Source organism: Petromyzon marinus, chromosome 78 (assembly GCF_048934315.1).
Source record: "Petromyzon marinus isolate PM22_M1 ecotype Great Lakes invasive population chromosome 78, UKy_Petmar_22M1.pri1.0, whole genome shotgun sequence".
Taxonomy (NCBI): Eukaryota; Metazoa; Chordata; class Hyperoartia; order Petromyzontiformes; family Petromyzontidae; genus Petromyzon; species Petromyzon marinus.
The window spans coordinates 2,275,163-2,291,566 of NC_133744.1; the positions used below are offsets into that span (position 1 = coordinate 2,275,163).

Below are 16,404 nucleotides of genomic sequence, written 5' to 3' on the forward strand. Positions count from 1 at the left end.
GAGTTTGAATCGAACCCATGGCCTGTATACCGGACAAGGGTGTTAACATCTTATAGCCACCATGGCGTCCACAGTGATGAGCACCTGATGATGCTGGTTGTCATTTCCAGCGAAACATTAATTCAAATTGTAAATATTGTTTTGGGTTTTCTCTTCAAAACAACCGGTGTGCTGAAATAGTAACACATTGGTACATTCTGTTTATGTGACAAACCTTACAATCTTGGCATGTCAGTTGGAGAAGGGTGTACAACACACTGACATTTACACGATCTAACCCAAAAAAACTTTAATTCGACAAACTATTACAAATTTTGGTATTAAAGTTTTTCATGATTACAAAAGTACAAAAAGTGTTAAGATTATCAAACACCAAATATACGTCAATTACAAGGAATCAATATAGCGATACTGGCGAAAAGGTCCCATAGCTGATATACGATTTGATTGTAATATCTCGGCCAATGATTGACAGTAAATATATGCATTGTTAATAATACAGTCGACGTATGGATATACAAACCTGCAGCAGGACTGCATTATGTTGACTGAAGCTAGATAAGTGCTTTAAATATTATAATCATTGATAATTGAAAATATCAACTACTTGAAAAAATGTTTTAACATATTTTACATCAATCATAAACCGTAAAGGATCCTAATTATTAAAACAAAATTGTGGTTTAATTATTATGCATATCACAGCCATATCTAAACGGTATATGAAATGCCATGGACGTACTCCAGTCAACCCATCGCAGTCCCTGGGAAGACCACACTGGCAACACAGTACAACCAAAAAAAAGTCCACCTTGAATGAGGTGGCACAAATAGACCAGAAGTCCCTGCTATCAGGAAATGCTAGTTGCCTGTTGGGCTTAGTGGAGAGAGTCCAACAGGTGAGTGATATGGGAAAATATCCCGAGTGTAAGAAAAGTAAGTTCCAAGAACTTACTTCCTTAAAATAGATTCAACAGTGCCACCTATTGTCCGTACGCCATGCTGACAGCCAAAGGCCTTGATGTATAAGATAGTAGCCAAGTTGAGGGAGATGGAGGCGGAAGGTCATATTGATGGAAGCTCATATTGCAAAAGTGACAGAGCCCACTGATTGGATCAGCTCTCTGGTAACAGTGTTGAAGAATACCAAAGTAAGGCTCTGCATTGACCCAAAAGACCTCAACAAGGCCATCAGAAGGGAACATTATCCTATCTCCACAGTAGAGAAATTGGTTGCATCAATGCCACCAGATGCCAAAGTATTTTCAGTGATTGATGCCAAGTCTGGGTTCTTACAGATTAAGCACGACTACAAGTCCAGCCTGATAACTACTTTCAACACACCGGCAGGACGTTACAGATGGTTCCGGCTTCCATTTGGCATCAAGTAAACCAGATAGCTGTATCAAAACATTATGGACATGTTAGAAGACTTGCAAGGAGCCAGAGCTATTATGGATGACATCCTAATAGCTGAACGTAACAATAAAGGGCACACCCAGGTGATGAAATGGGTGGTGGAGAGTGTGACTAAATACAACTTGAAGCTGACCTTTGACAAGTGCCAGGCCAAGTCTGCTGTAGTCAAGTACGTGGGCCATATCACAAATGGAGGGATGCTGCCAGACAATAAGGTCAAAGCCGTGCAAGAAATGCCAACTCCAAAGACTAAACACAGTCTGTCTATGTTCCTGCCCAATGTCAGCGAGGTAGATGACCCACTGCGTGAGATGCTGTGCAAGACAGTTGTGTTTTACTGTAATAAGCCTCAGCAAAGGAGTTTTGACCGGCTCAAGGATTTGTGCTAAAGAGCCCGGTGTTGGCTTATTACAACCCTGTGATGTCAAAAATGATGGAGTACAATGCGAGTAGTTTTGCCTTAGGGAGAGTACTTCTCCAGGGTGGTCGCCCTGTTGTGTACACGTCACGTGCTCTGACAGACACGGAACAGATATATGCGCAAATAGAAAAGGAGGTTTTTGCCATTCTCCACAGCTGAAATAACTTTCATTACTACATCTTCGGTAGGCAAGTCACAGTGGTGAGTGATCACAATCCATTGAAATATATTTTTGAAAAGCCTTTACTATCTGCCACAATGAGGCTGCAGTCAATGCCGCTCAGACTGCAACCATATGATTTGTTGGTGACATACAAGCCAGGGTCAGAGATCCCAATTGGGGATGCACTAATTTGGGCAAATCTGCTAGTGCCATACATTGAGCCAGCACTGATTAACATAGTTGACTATATTGAAGTCACCCCTACCCGTTATGCACATTTCCAGCAGGCCACAGCCCATGAGATGAATGAGTTGCACACAATTATACTCAAAGTGTGGCCAGCTACGAAGTTGGAGATGACCCACAGCATCCGAGAATTATGGACCTTCTGTAACGAGTTGTCCATCTGTGATGGAGTAATCTATAACGGGATGAAAATTGTAGTGCCACCCTCAGTGAGACCTGCTATGAGAAAGCAGTTTCATGCCTCACATCTGGGGATAGTAAAGTGCAAGCAACGGGCTAGGGAAACTCTGGTCTGAAATTATGATTCAGATATAAGCTGCTGTCAGCGACTGTCTAGACTGCAATGAGTTTCAGAGTCAGCAGCAGCATGAAAACGCTTCACCCGACAAAGAAACCAGACCTGCGATGGGTGAAAGTAGCAGCAGACCTCTTCGAGTAGGAAGGTTAGCATTACTCTGTAACTGTCGACTACTTCTCTAAGTATATAGAGGTGGACCATTTAGACAATCTCATGTCAACTGCTACCATCAAGGCTTTGAAAGCACAATTGCACTGTCACAGAATAGCCGAGAAGCTGCACACGGACAATGGACCCAATATTCAGCTCCTGGAAATTTGTAGACAACTGCCAAGAGGTTCAGATTAATCATCAGGCATCGTCTCCAAATTACACTCGCTCCAATGGAGAAGCTGAAAAGGCTGTTCAGATAGTCAAGCGCATGTGGGCCAAGTAATCCCTTTCAAATTACAGAACTACACCGTTGGAGAGCTGCAACCCGTCGCCCGCCCAGCTGTGTATGTCCCGTCGACCATGGAATCTACTCCCAGCTGCCAGATAGCTGCTGCGGCCAGCATTTTATGATTTAGCAGACGTGCGTCACAGGCTGGATTGAGCAAAACAAAAACAGTGGCTGTATGACAGGAAGAGCGGAAAGGACATACAGGTTACCCTCTCATGGGATCCGGTTCACATGGTACCATTGCTTGGAGACAAGCGTTGGATGCAGATGACTGTGTTAGGGACCCATGATGCTCCAAGGTCCTATGTTGTGGAACATGATCGAGGGAAGTTCCCGCCAAAATAGACGGGACTTGCGAATGTCCACTTACAGGGCTTCATGTCATTGGCCCCTCAGGTCCACCATCGTGCCACCAGCCCCTCAGATAGCCTCAACTCCAAGCGACACACTGGTAGTGGCAACACCTGACAAGACCAGCACCAACTTTTACAATTCAACACAATATACCTGTCAAGGACACCAGGCATGTTGGAAGCCCAGAGGAATGTTCACCAAAGCAGCTGTCCTGTGAGGCCAATTCCTGTGGTCAATAACTGCCCAACTTGTCAGCAGAGGTGGGGCCAGCAGCAATGCCTCGGCTCCACAATGGCGAGGCTGCCGTGATCAAGACGAGGGCCGGGCGATTGGTGATCAACCATGCCATCTGAGGGATTATGTACCTTGATATTATGGGGGCAGAATAATCCCCCTTCAATGTACTATTGGCATTACAGGGTAGTCTACTCCTGTAAAACAACAAAGCCATTCGCGTGGTGCTTTTATCATCCTTTGTGAAGAATTTTTATATTAAGTTATTGTTGAAGTGCTGAGGTTTGTTGTAATTGAGTTTGTTTATTGTGAAAAATAGAGATGTAAAATATGCATAAAGATGTAATGCATGCATAATGTATGTGCTGAGGTAAGGACTAGGAGGTGGGTCCAGAAGGATATTTAAAAGGGATGCTTGTGTGGGGGAAGGGGGAACTGGGCGCAGCAGAGAGAAGAAGCACAGAATACAATGTAGATGCATGAATAAAGCTGGAAGTAACCAACTCTCGTGGTGTGCCTTCATTCTACCATCACCTACACCACCATGCGTTACAATCTGGTGAAATAAAGTACATCGATCAAGCTACATTTCTGTTGAGCCAATCAGAAAAATGGCCACTATATCGCCCCCTATGCAACATGGCCGACATGACAACACTCATGCAAGAGGTCTGCGTCTGAAATAGGGATGTATATATTATAAATGGCGGTGTTAACTCTTAAAATGTTTAATCATTCTATCAATAATTGGTAAAAGCTAATCATTGTTTATGGTTAAAAATAAACGTAGAAACGCACAACGTTGAAACTCCCTTATCAATTTGGTGTTTCGGCAGAGCTTATCTTGAACTGAATTGACAATGTGACTGCGATACTTAAGTTAATCATTCTGTACTGCAACCCCCAGGTGGTTACATCTCCATAAGGTTACTGGAGGAGCTTCGAAGTGAGCGTTTGTGAAAGAGGCGCTCTGGGTGCCGATGGCTCTTGTCGTCGCATTCCGAACAGAATGATCCCTCGCAGTCGTCGCATGTCACCTCCGTCGGCTTACCACAGATGCCACAGACATTGCCTGCAGTCGTAGGGAAGAGATGGGGAATGAACGCAGAAAACACACACAGTGAGCAATGTATACGGAATACACACACATTGAGCCATGTATACAGAATACACACACAGTGAGCAATGTATACAGAATACACACACAGTGAGCCATGTACACAGAATACACACAGTGAGCAATGCAGACAGTATACACAGAAGAGAAATGCATACAGAATACACAAAAGAGCAATATGTAGAGAATACAGAGTGAGCTATACATACAGAACAAACAATGAGCAATCCGTACAGAATACACACAGTGAGCAATGCACACATAGTGCAATGCAGAGAGAATATACACAGGCACCGACACCCAATCTCCCTGTATCCCTAGACACTGAAACCCGGTCTCCCTGTTTCTCTAGATACCGAGACCCGGTCTCCCTTGGTCTCTAGACACTGAGACCCGGTCTCTCTGTGTCTCTAGACCACCAAGACCCGGTCTCCATGTGTCTCTAGACACCGAGACCCGGTCTCCCTTGGTCTCTAGACACTGAGACCCGGTCTCCATATGTCTCTAGACACCGAAACCCGGTCTCGCTGTGTCTCTAGACACTGAGACCCGGTCTCCATGTCTCTAGACACCGAAACCCGGTCTCGCTGTGTCTCTAGACACTGAGACCTGGTCTCCCTGTGTCTCTAGACACTGAGACCCGGTCTCCCTGTGTCTCTACACACCGAGACCCGGTCTCCCTGTGTCTCTAGACACTGAGACCTGGTCTCTCTGTGTCTCTAGACACCGAGACCCAGTCACCCTGTGTCTCTAGACACCGAGACCCGGTCTCCCTGTGTCTCTATACACTGAGACCCGGTCTCCCTGTGTCTCTAGACACTGAGACCCAGTCTCCCTGTATCCCTATACACTGAGACTCAGTCACCCTGTGTCTCTAGACACCGAGACCCGGTCTCCCTGTGTCCCTACACACCGAGACCCAGTCTCCCTGTATCCCTAGACACTGAGACCCGGTCTCCCTGTGTCTCTAGACACCGAGACCCAGTCTCCCTGTGTCTCTAGACACTGAGATCCGGTCACCCTGTATCTATAGACACTGAGACCCAGTCACCGTAGACACCGAGACCCGGTCTCCCTGTATCCCTAGACACCGAAACCCGGTCTCCCTGTGTCTTTAGACACTGAGATCCGGTCTCTCTGTGTCTCTAGACACCGATAACCGGTCTCCCTGTGTCTCTATTCACTGAGACCCGGTCTCCCTGTGTCCCTAGACACCGAGACCCGGTCTCCCTGTGTCGCTAGACACTGAGATCCAGTCACCTTGTGTCTTTAGACACTACGACCCAGTCACCGTGTGTCCCTAGACACCAAGACCCAGTCACCCTAGACACCGAGACCCAGTCACCCTGTGCCTCTAGACACCGAGACCCGGTCTCCCTGTGTCTCTAGACACTGAGACCTGGTCTCCCTGTATCCCTAGACACTGAGACCCGGTCTCCCTGTATCCCTAAACACTGAGACCCAGTCACTCTAGACACCAAAACCCAGTCACCGTGTATCTCTAGACACCGAGACCCAGTCACCCTATACACCGAGACCCAGTCACTCTAGACACCGAGACTCGGTCTCCCTGTGTCTCTAGACACCGAGACCCAGTCTCTCAACATCCATGTCTCTCTGTGTCTCTTGACTCTTGAGAGCCCCAGTCTCCCTGTATCTGATCTCTTGACCCTTAGTGCCCCAGTCTCCCCATGTCCGGAGGCAGCCCCTCCCCCCCCCCTCCCGTGTCTTTGAATCGCAGGTGTCACCCCCCTCCCCCCGGTGTTCGCCCCCCCCCGGTGTCCCCCCCCCTGGTGTCCCCTCCCCCCCAGTGTCCCCCCTCCCTAGTGTCCCCGCCCCCCCAGTGTCCTCCACCCCCCGGTGTCCCCCCCACGTGTATCCGGGGGGGTGCTGGCCTCACTCTGTCCGCCGTTCATGGTCCGCTCGTGGTTCCTGCGGTCGAGGCGCTCGTGCTGCTTCTCGTCGCAGCCGCGGCAGAACGACTGCTTGCATTCGGTGCACGAGACCTCCGGGAGCCCCCCGCAGATCGCACAGGTGACTGTACACACGAACAATAGGTGACAGTACCCCCCCAGGCCCACTTTTTTAACGGGGCTGTCTGGGAGCAAATGTGTGGTGCCATGACCACGGAGCAACTCCGCAAACACCGTACTCCCCTCCCGGCCCCCACACTAAACACACACCCACACACAGCGCACCCAAATAGTGTCCTGACAGGGGGTTGCCTGGTACATCGGGTTTTAATCAAAAGGGCCCCTAGAGGGAGAGTCCCATGGTTTCCCGGTGCCAGGAGATTTGCCGACCCTCACAGGACAGGTTACATTGCTGTGCCCCTAAATTGGCTTAACATTGTATGGGCGCAGAACGAAAAGGTTCACTGGGCCAACCGCAATGAGTTACTCACGACACTGGGAAAGGTGGAGGGTGGAATATTAGGCCAGAAGGGCAGACGAGTCGGTTAGAATTAATAAGCACGGGAGGACAATGGGTGAGGGGCTGCAGCAGCAGCAGACCCCGTGGCCCTCCATGTAGTCGGCGCAGGTGGGCACGCGATTGGCTCCGCAGTACAATGCCACCTTGGGCCTTTGAAGTGAGGGGATTAGGCCACGGTAGAGATGGTGGAGGGGGACGATTACGGGAAGCACAGGTAAGCGCCCAATTGGCTGCGTGGTATGACATCACGCTGGACCTTTGAAGTTTAGAGAGCAAAGATAGGTGCCCCGGGACGGTGAGGGCAGTTGTCTTCACCTCCGGGCGATCCAGACTCCTCCCTGCCGTCCAGCATGCTTCAAATCGCTTTAAACAATTGTCATTGCAGTGCGTATTTAATGTGGCGCTTCACTCTGATGTTGTAGAAGAAAACATTTATTAAAAAGTCTATTTAATTAAGTAGAACGTGTTGTCCATATTTATTTAAATTTGCGCATTTTGATGTGACGTCACGTTTCTCAACCCCCCCCCATCGTCACACATCGTCACAAATGTCTGACCCGCCCCCCCCACCCCCCAGGTGCATGACGTCATTTATGGACGGCCCCTAAGCAAAACAAGCGTTGAGCAAGGAAATAATTACTGTACAGTAGTGTACATACTGTACACTGCAGCCGTCCCTATCGCGCGACAGAGAACCGAGATAGGGGTGCCATCTCATCCCTTATACTGCATCATACTGCTCAGCAATGCAGCTCAAGAAAGTACTTAGTCGTTGACCGCTTCAGAAACCGCGTTATGTTAGCACACGTTACGGTGCGCCAACATGACGTTGTGCCCAAAACATTTCCAGAACGGAAGAACCGCGTTGTTTTTTGCGTAAACGCATCGTCAGTGTGAACACCTTTATTGGGTCGTTGTAATCGGTAGACTCCGTCCACCGTGTTGTTCTCTATGTCGTACTCGGAGACCACAAGGGGCGAATCTGTACACACGACGCACATGGAAAGTCAAGCGAAAACAAAACTTTGTATTCTATCCAGGGAAGGCCCATGGAGCTATATAGCTCTTGTTCAGAAGCGACCTGTCCACAATTGATAGCAATTCAACTTAGTGGCTTATCATCATGATCATCATCATCACCACATTGGAATTTATAGCAGCAGCCAAATGATCTAAACGCACGTTTCTACAGACTAATTTACACCCATAGATGCACAGAAACGCATACAGACCCACACAAGCCCATACTGAAACTAAACTACAGTCGACCCTTCTGCATCGCGGTTTCGATATGTTGCGGGGTCGGCATGAGAAATTAAAAGGGGAATTTTGTTGGAAGTTTTTCGAAAGCCGCAGACAACACGCGGAAGGCCAGCAGACGACACGCAAAAAGTTTAGTAACTCATAAATGCATAAAATATATGTACAGTAATGTATAATATTAATGTTATTTTATCTTTAAAAAACATAAATACACTCGATTTTTTAAAGTTAAATTTTGCAAAAAGTTCGTTTGCGAAAACAACTGCGGTTCTCCGTGCTGATTTGGAGGACGCCAAGCATGTTTATGGCAGCCTCTCACGTGATATCTCGCAGTCATCTCGCAGTAATCTCGCAGTAATCTTTGTATCACTACGGCTGGGGGGCCTGCGCCCTAACCTCCGTGATGTGGAAGGGTCGACTGTATTTTATTTACCAGGTAAAGCCTACTGAGCTATCAGCTCTTTTCAGAAGCGACACAATTAATAGCTGAACGAAGTTGCTAATCACGTAGAAATGTGTAGCAGCCACGATACGTAGACAAAGTTCCTCCGTGTAGCGTCTAGTAGGATGGAGGGGAAAGTTACGTGGTTAGGAGGGACCAGCTGTGAAGGCCTGTACTGTGGCACACATAGAGGGGGTGGGTGGCCAGCACCGTTGCACACCTGCTTGGGCGTCTTAGTTTCCCCAGTTCTCATTTAAGGTCGAGTCAACTTACAGGAGGCCCCATTGCCACAGAGAGATACGAAATTCCCTCGTATCGCCAGAGCCGGATTAATGCACGGGGCCTTAGGGGCTGCAGCCCAAGGGCCTCTGTCAGCCGGAGGGCCTCCAGAGATTAAGTGAAAAGTTATTTCATTTGTGAATGCTGAATTTTATTTGTTGTTAGCCTTGTTTGAGATAAATGTAACTTTTCTTTAACTTTGTTTTCCTTTTGAAAATATTACTAAGGGGCTCACAGTACCTGTAGCCCAGCGGCCTACAACATCTTAATCCGGCCCTGCGTATAGCCCGTAACAGGCTGTTACGGCAAGTACTTTTAGTAGCGAGTAGTGAGCGCCTATGAAGGCCAGCATTGCACACAAGGGGGTAGGTGCCACCTTTTTCTCACCTCCAAACCCCCCCCCCCCCCCCTCTGATAGATTAAACACTACACCAACCAATTATTGAAGGCCGAGTTGACCCTGGGGAGACAGAGAACCGGTTCAGATATGCGCCACTGACATTAGCCGTAAGTGGGTATGGAACCTAGGTCACAGGCACCAACCAGGCACGAAACAAATACAAAGTTCTTCCGTGTAGGCATAACAAGCTGCGGGGGCGAGTACTGTTAACAGAGTAGCAGCACCTATGAAGGTGGGAAGGGCCTACTAAAGGGTGCCTATGATGGACACAGCATACGGTGTACACTGTCCCTGGTGGGCACTGCCCACGGGGGACACTGCCCATGGTAGACACTGCCAGGACCTCAGTGACTCTGTCTCATTGTCTCTGGTATGGCCATTATGTCTCTGGTACTGCCATTATGAGAGAGAGAGAGAGATCCAGATTCTGAGCTAATTTGCGGAATCTCATCAATGCCGGTTCCTTGATGCACACTACCACTCGTTTCGAAGGGCAAGGGTTGTGCCAAGAATGCCGCCGGTGCAGGCAGGGCCGGATTAAGGCATGGGCTTTAAGAGGCTACAGCCCAAGGGCCTTCGCCAGCTGGAGGGCCTCCGGAGATTGTGAAAAGTTTTTTTTCATTTGTGAATGCTGAATTTTATTTGTTGTTAGCCTTTTAAAAATAAATTTCATTTTTCTTTAACTTTGTTTTTCATTTGAAAAGATTACTGGCGGCCTCACAGTACCTGCAGCCTGGGGCCTACAAAATCTTAATCCGGCTCTGGGTGCAGGAGATGCGTTAAATGTCAAATCTCACCTTTCTCTTTCATCCCCTCCTAAAATAAAAAGAGAAAGACATTACATTAAAAAATGAGTTTGAGACACACTGGAGAAATGTTATGGTGAGGTGTACATGTGTAGCACATTTTTGTCAATATATTTCTGGATTTCTGGATGAGTACGATGGGCTCTCAGGGATTTGAGACTCATGGAGACCGAGTCTCAGAGTCTAGAGATACTGGGAGACCGGAGCTCAGGATATTAAAACTCAGGGAGACCAGGGCTCAAGGCATTAATACTTAGGGATACTGAGGATCTGATTATTAAGATATAGTAATCATGGAACGTTGCACTAACGTTGGGCCTACATCGGTGGAATGCTTGCACTCAGCATGCCAAATGTTAGTCCAACGTTGCCATGTTCATGGGTCATGGTTGGGAGTAATTGACCAACCTCACCGCACTCATCACTGAATTATCGATGTGGGAGCATAGACACACAGTCCAGAGTATAGACGCGGGATCACAGAAGTACAATAGATGTTGCTACACTTGACTCTGCTACCAGACAGTAGCGTACACAACGCTACCCAAGCTCTCAACCATGCTCTTAGCTTCCGAGTTCTGATGATAATGGGGCATTATTGTATAAATACGTAGATAAGTTAAATTTGTTATAGAAGAAAATGTATAGAAAACAAACATATCTGCACATTAGATATTTATGGAAACAAACCCTTCAGGATTTAGCAGCATTGCCCTAAACACAATTCCATCAAATTCGCGTGACCTCATTTTCAATCGCAGAGCTGTCATCTAGAGCAGTGGCTCTCAGAGCAGTCCCTGGACCATTACCGGCAGTGGTCCTCCATGTGGCCCGTGGTGCCTGATGTAAATACAGGTTGATTCAGAAATAATAATGTTTATACCTCTTGTTTTGGATATTAATTTACATTTTATTCGTGATTTTTAATTTAAAAAAATTGTTAAGTAAACTACCCGCATGAAACCACCCTAACCGTAACATCGAAATGCCACCCGTCAAAAAAACCAAAAGTATACGTATCTGCATTTAACAAAAAAGTATGCTCCGGTAATATGATTAATTTAGTGTTCCTGGTAAGTTGAATGCATTTGTCACCAGAGGTGGGTGGATGGGTGGTCTGCAGAAATATTTGCAGTGGTCTGTGGTTCCAAATAAGTTTGAGAAACACAGCCCTAGACCATCCGATGACCCCATTAAATGCAATTATCATCGCTTGAGAAAGCTGCAATGAAAGCACCACTTGGCCTAGATTGCCCACTTTGGATAAGTGTCTGGGCTCGGGTGTCCATATGAAAGAAAGGGGGCGGGGGGAGCGGGGGGGAATGCATAGAAGACAGGCTCTCAGGCCTAGGCTGTGGATGTTTTAAATGAGTTGTAAATTACTTACGTAGCTCACAATGGTCATAGACCTATTTAGTAACTGCTTCACCTGTTACACAACAACAAGAAGGACACAAGACTTTACATTTATCTCATTATTACTGGAATGGAGACCGGTCTGTTAGTCTATCTGTGTTTAGATAGCTTTAAATACCAGTTTGTCAAGTGTTTTTTTGTCTGTAAACCCCATCAGAGACCGGTATATCAGACCATAAGTGTCTAAAGATATAAGCACTGCCTGTCATTAGATAATTGTCTAGCGAACTCAACTGAGACCGGTCAGTCATTCTAGTTATTGTCTAGATTGGTGGGGATCCCATCAGAGACCAGTCTGCCAGTCAATCATTGTCTAGATACCCCATCAGTGATGTCTAAACAATTATGTAATTCGTGATTATTTCATTAAAATACACTCACCTCTTCATCCAGTAAAGAGTTGAAAACGACGACGATCACCCCCTATAGACACAGCAAGATGCACACACAAAGCGATTGCATTGAATTATATTTGATGTTCACAGGACACACTGTGGAAGAGTCAATGGCCATGAGTCAATAATATTCTTGGAGTGGAAGCAAAGACATCGACAGCATCCATTCCTTGGTGGCCACAATGACACTTGAAGACGGAGCGATAAAGCTAGTTGATGTGCCAGTGTGAGGTGGGTCGTGATATTAATATGATATAATTTTTAATTTATGGAGAGCCTTCACTTGACATAGTAAAAAGAATGGTGACCGAATAGAATGATTCGGATGGCATGAGGCATGCAAGGTTTGAAGATTGAGTGATAGCGATAGAGGGGTTAGAAAAGGGCAACGGAGATATGGGAAGGAGTGGGAGGCACGATAGGAGTGATGAGGTGAGCAGAACAGTGAGAGATGGCGATGACTTGAGGATGCCTCCATTGAGCAGTGGATTGATCATGGCTGATGATTACGACCCCAGGATAACAAACCCACGCACATCGGCCTCACCTGGATAGCATTGAGGACGGCAAACAGGTATGTGACGGCAGGAATCTTATTTCCATCAGGCATGAAGAAGTAAGCTCCCACACCCCAGATCACGGCCAGCCCCGTCATGAGAATGAGCAGCTTCCATGCCTTCCCAGTGGTGGAATCGCCCAGCAGACCCCCACCCTCCTGCAGCTTCTGGCCGTCGTGATCCCAGAGCCGAGTTCGCAGCAAGACGTAGACGGCGACGGCCAGATCCACCGCAATGACGAGCAAGACGGGGATGACGAGGGCGAAGAGGGCATTGCTGCTGTCCCAGTTGAGCCAGCACGAGTCGGGCTGCGAGTGAGTGGCGGCGACTGTGATCACGGAAATGAGCACCGGCAGGCCGTAGCCCCCGGCAAAGGTAGCCGCCATCACCTTGCGCCCAGACGAGCCCCCATAAATGGAGTTGCCGTTGAGCAGGAGGTGAATGGCCTGCACTAGTAGCCATGAGAATGCGCAGAGGTAGCTGAGGTGGAGGAAGAACTGTGAGAGCGAGCAGACTGTTGGGTTTGAGTTGGAGATGGCCACCATGAACCAAACGTGGGAGAGGAGCAGAGCGCAGATGATGTTGAGTTTGATGCCGCGGCTAAGGGAGTGATGACCTCCATGATCATCGTCATTCTCCTCTCCATTGGACTCTTGGCCATATCGCTTATTCTGATGCAGTAACATGGACTCCAGGACCACAGCAAAGATGAGGAATACGTTGGAGATGCTCAGACACACGTAGGTAATGATGGCAAAGGTGAGATCCACCTGGCTTGTTTCCGGTAAGCGTAAGATGCTAAAGGGGGTTGTGTGAGTGCAGATACAGGAAACTGCGTTGTCTGTGATGTTGCTGGTCATGCAGCCTTCGGTCGACCACCCCCCAACACTGCCATTTAACTGTGAAAACAAATGTAATATTAAATTTCGATTTAAAGCTTTCGTGACTGCAAGGATTCATCTTCTTTGGTTCTTTCGGTAAAGTCACGTAGAATGAGAATAAAATAATAAAATAAAATAAGACAATAAAATTCTCACGACGTTACGGCCACAACACAAGAAGAATACTTGTGTTGTGGCCGAAACGTCGTGAGAATTTTATTGTATTATTTTATTTTATTATTTTATTTTGTTTTATTATTTTATTCTCATTCTACGTGACTTTACCGAAAGAACCAAAGAAAATGTAATATTCCTTAGTTATTCATAAACTTGCTTCTCCGTGATTTTGGCTATCCCCGTATCGCATCTGGAACTCTACTAGACTGCATTGAGAGGGAAAAAATAAAATGATGAGATCAAATGATGAGAAATAAAGTATCATACTTTCATATTTATTTGTATTCGCTTTATGTTTATTATAACCAATTATTAGAGTGTTATGATCATTTTCACATATTTAAAAGTATATGCGATGAAGGTAATTTGTAAAAAAAAAAAAGTTTCCATAGGCCAAAATCATTCTAGGCGAAATTTGGTATTCACAAGTATCTCCGAAAGTTCATCTTGTGGTTGTGTGGATTATTCTCCGGATCCGCCTGTTTTTCCATCCACATTTAGAATCAACATGTATTAAGAGTAATTGGCTGCTCTACATATCCACATTACATGCCACTTCGTTGAGCTATCTTTGTGGCAAGTTCATTGGTGAAATAGAGCCATAGAGCTCAGTTGGGCCTTATCTGGTGAAAAAAAAGGTTTTAGTTTAGTTTATACTCATATTAACATTCTCTCCTCCCACTCATTGTGGACTGGCATCTTACCTTGAAGTCCCAGAAGGAGCAGTGGGGGGTTTTCTTGAGGGGGGCACCTGGCTCCACCCCTCTCAGCGCCAGATTCATGGAGATGCTGGAGCTGTTCCCTCCCTGGGCCCCACTCAGCACGGTGCTCAGAACCAGGCTTCCCACACTTGGGGGGCCAGATGAGGCCTCGCTCGCTAGGCCGGGAGCCAGCCGTAGGGGTAAGAGGTCCATCAGCGTGCTGTGGGACAAAGGGCAGCAGAGCACGGGGACTGCTGTTAGCTGGGGAAGTGACACAGATGCAGCTGTTAGCTGGGACAGTGGCATACAGGGACAGCTGTTAGCTTCTTATTTTGTATGGGTTAATAGCACCAGATTAGCTAGGACAGTGCCACACAGGTACAGCTGTTATCTGGGGCAGTGACACACAGGAACAGCTGTTAGCTGGGGAAGTGACACACAGATACAGCTGTTACCTGGGATAGTGGCACACAGGGACAGCTGTTAGCTGAGGAAGTGACACACAAGTAGCAGCTGTTATCTGGGACAGTGGCAAACAGGGACAGCTGTTAGTTGGGACTGTGACAGACGGACATCTGTTAACGGGGGAAGTGACACACAGGGGCAGCTGTTAGGTGGGACAGTGGCACAAATGGACAGCTGTTAGCTGGGGCAGTGGCACACAGGGGCAGATTTAGCTGAGGAACTGACACACAGATACATCTGTTAGCTGGGACAGTGGCATACAGGGACAGCTGTTAGCTTCTTATTTTGCATGGGTTCACAGGAGCAGATTAGATAGGACAGTGGCACACAGGGACAGCTGTTAGCTGGGGCAGTGACACACAGGTACAGCTGTTAGCTGGGGCAGTGGCACACAGGGACAGCTGTTAGCTGGGACTCTGACACACAGGGACAGCTGTTAACATGGGAAGTGACACACAAATACAGCTGTTAGCTGGGACAGTGGCACATAAAGACAGCTGTTAGCTGTGTTGCCTTTGCTCCCTCAGTGCTGTCCCCATTCCACACCACCTCCTCTGTACTCTGTCCACCACTGTCCTGCGCCCTCATTGATTAATTGTTTCTTATGTTGGTAAGGTTACGGCGAATGCATTGTGTAGATTCATGTCACGTGATTACTATCCTGGTGGTCAGAGGTTGTGCTAGTGTTAGTGCTAGGGTTATTTTCAGTGTTAGCATTGAGGTTAGCGTTAGGGTAAAACAAAAATTACCATTGGAGTATGGGTTAGGGTTAGGGCTGGAGTTAGAGTTTGTGCTCATGTTAGGGTTAGCAGTATTGTTAGGGTTACAGTCGAATTTAGTGTTAGGGCTAGTGTTATGGTAGAGTTAGGGCTTCGGTTAAAGTTAGGCCTCGTATTAGGAATCGTTTAACCATGCATGTGTAATGACAGGGTGACACCTGCCGGCCTGTAGGGTTAACTAGGGTTATAGCTGCATTACATAATGCCTTATTATGAAAGGGCGTATCTGGGGTAAAGGTCAAGGGTGGAGTCAGTAGAGACTCTCCAGGAACCAACCCGAAGGTTCTGGAAAGGTGTCGTGGCCAGAGGTGGAGCTTGGCCGCGCCAAGCACATATAAGGAGCACTGAACCAGAGGTTCAGGGCTGTTAGCGAGGGGTCTGGGTCCTGGTTGAGTCGCTGCCGTCGTCACCTCTTCGTCTTCGACCACGTGGCTGTCCTTCTGCAAGACCAGCTCCGTCGCCGCCACTACGCTCGTCAACCAGCTAGTGTAGCGCAGAACGGAGATGGGCTTCATGTTTGGACAGTCTAGGTGTAGCCGCATTATGACGTGTACCGCCCTGTGTGCTCTTAATAAAAAAGAAGCCTTCTTCTAGACGTGTGTCGGAAGTCACTCACTACACATGTGTTAGGGGTCATTGTTAAGGTTTGTGTTAAGAGTCAGTGTTATGGCGAGTGTTAGGGTTATCGTTAGGGTTGATACTCATGTTAGTGGTAG

General features: G+C 47.3%; 1 protein-coding gene across 3 annotated transcripts in view; it reads right to left on the reverse strand.

The window, feature by feature from the left end:
- Window positions 1-128: 128 nt before the first annotated feature.
- LOC142907364 (adhesion G-protein coupled receptor F1-like) overlaps window positions 129-16,404 on the reverse strand; it is a 51,460-nt gene continuing 35,184 nt past the window's right edge. For 2 of the 3 annotated variants that reach the window (XM_076056804.1, XM_076056806.1), the window contains 8 exons: window positions 14,448-14,664; window positions 12,676-13,584; window positions 12,115-12,156; window positions 11,705-11,746; window positions 10,309-10,327; window positions 8,029-8,109; window positions 6,595-6,732; window positions 129-4,649 (listed from right to left, as the gene is read on the reverse strand). In XM_076056804.1, the coding sequence (XP_075912919.1) occupies window positions 4,489-4,649; window positions 6,595-6,732; window positions 8,029-8,109; window positions 10,309-10,327; window positions 11,705-11,746; window positions 12,115-12,156; window positions 12,676-13,584; window positions 14,448-14,664 (1,609 nt within the window). In that variant the 3' untranslated portion in view covers window positions 129-4,488. The other variant, XM_076056805.1, reaches the window with a different exon arrangement.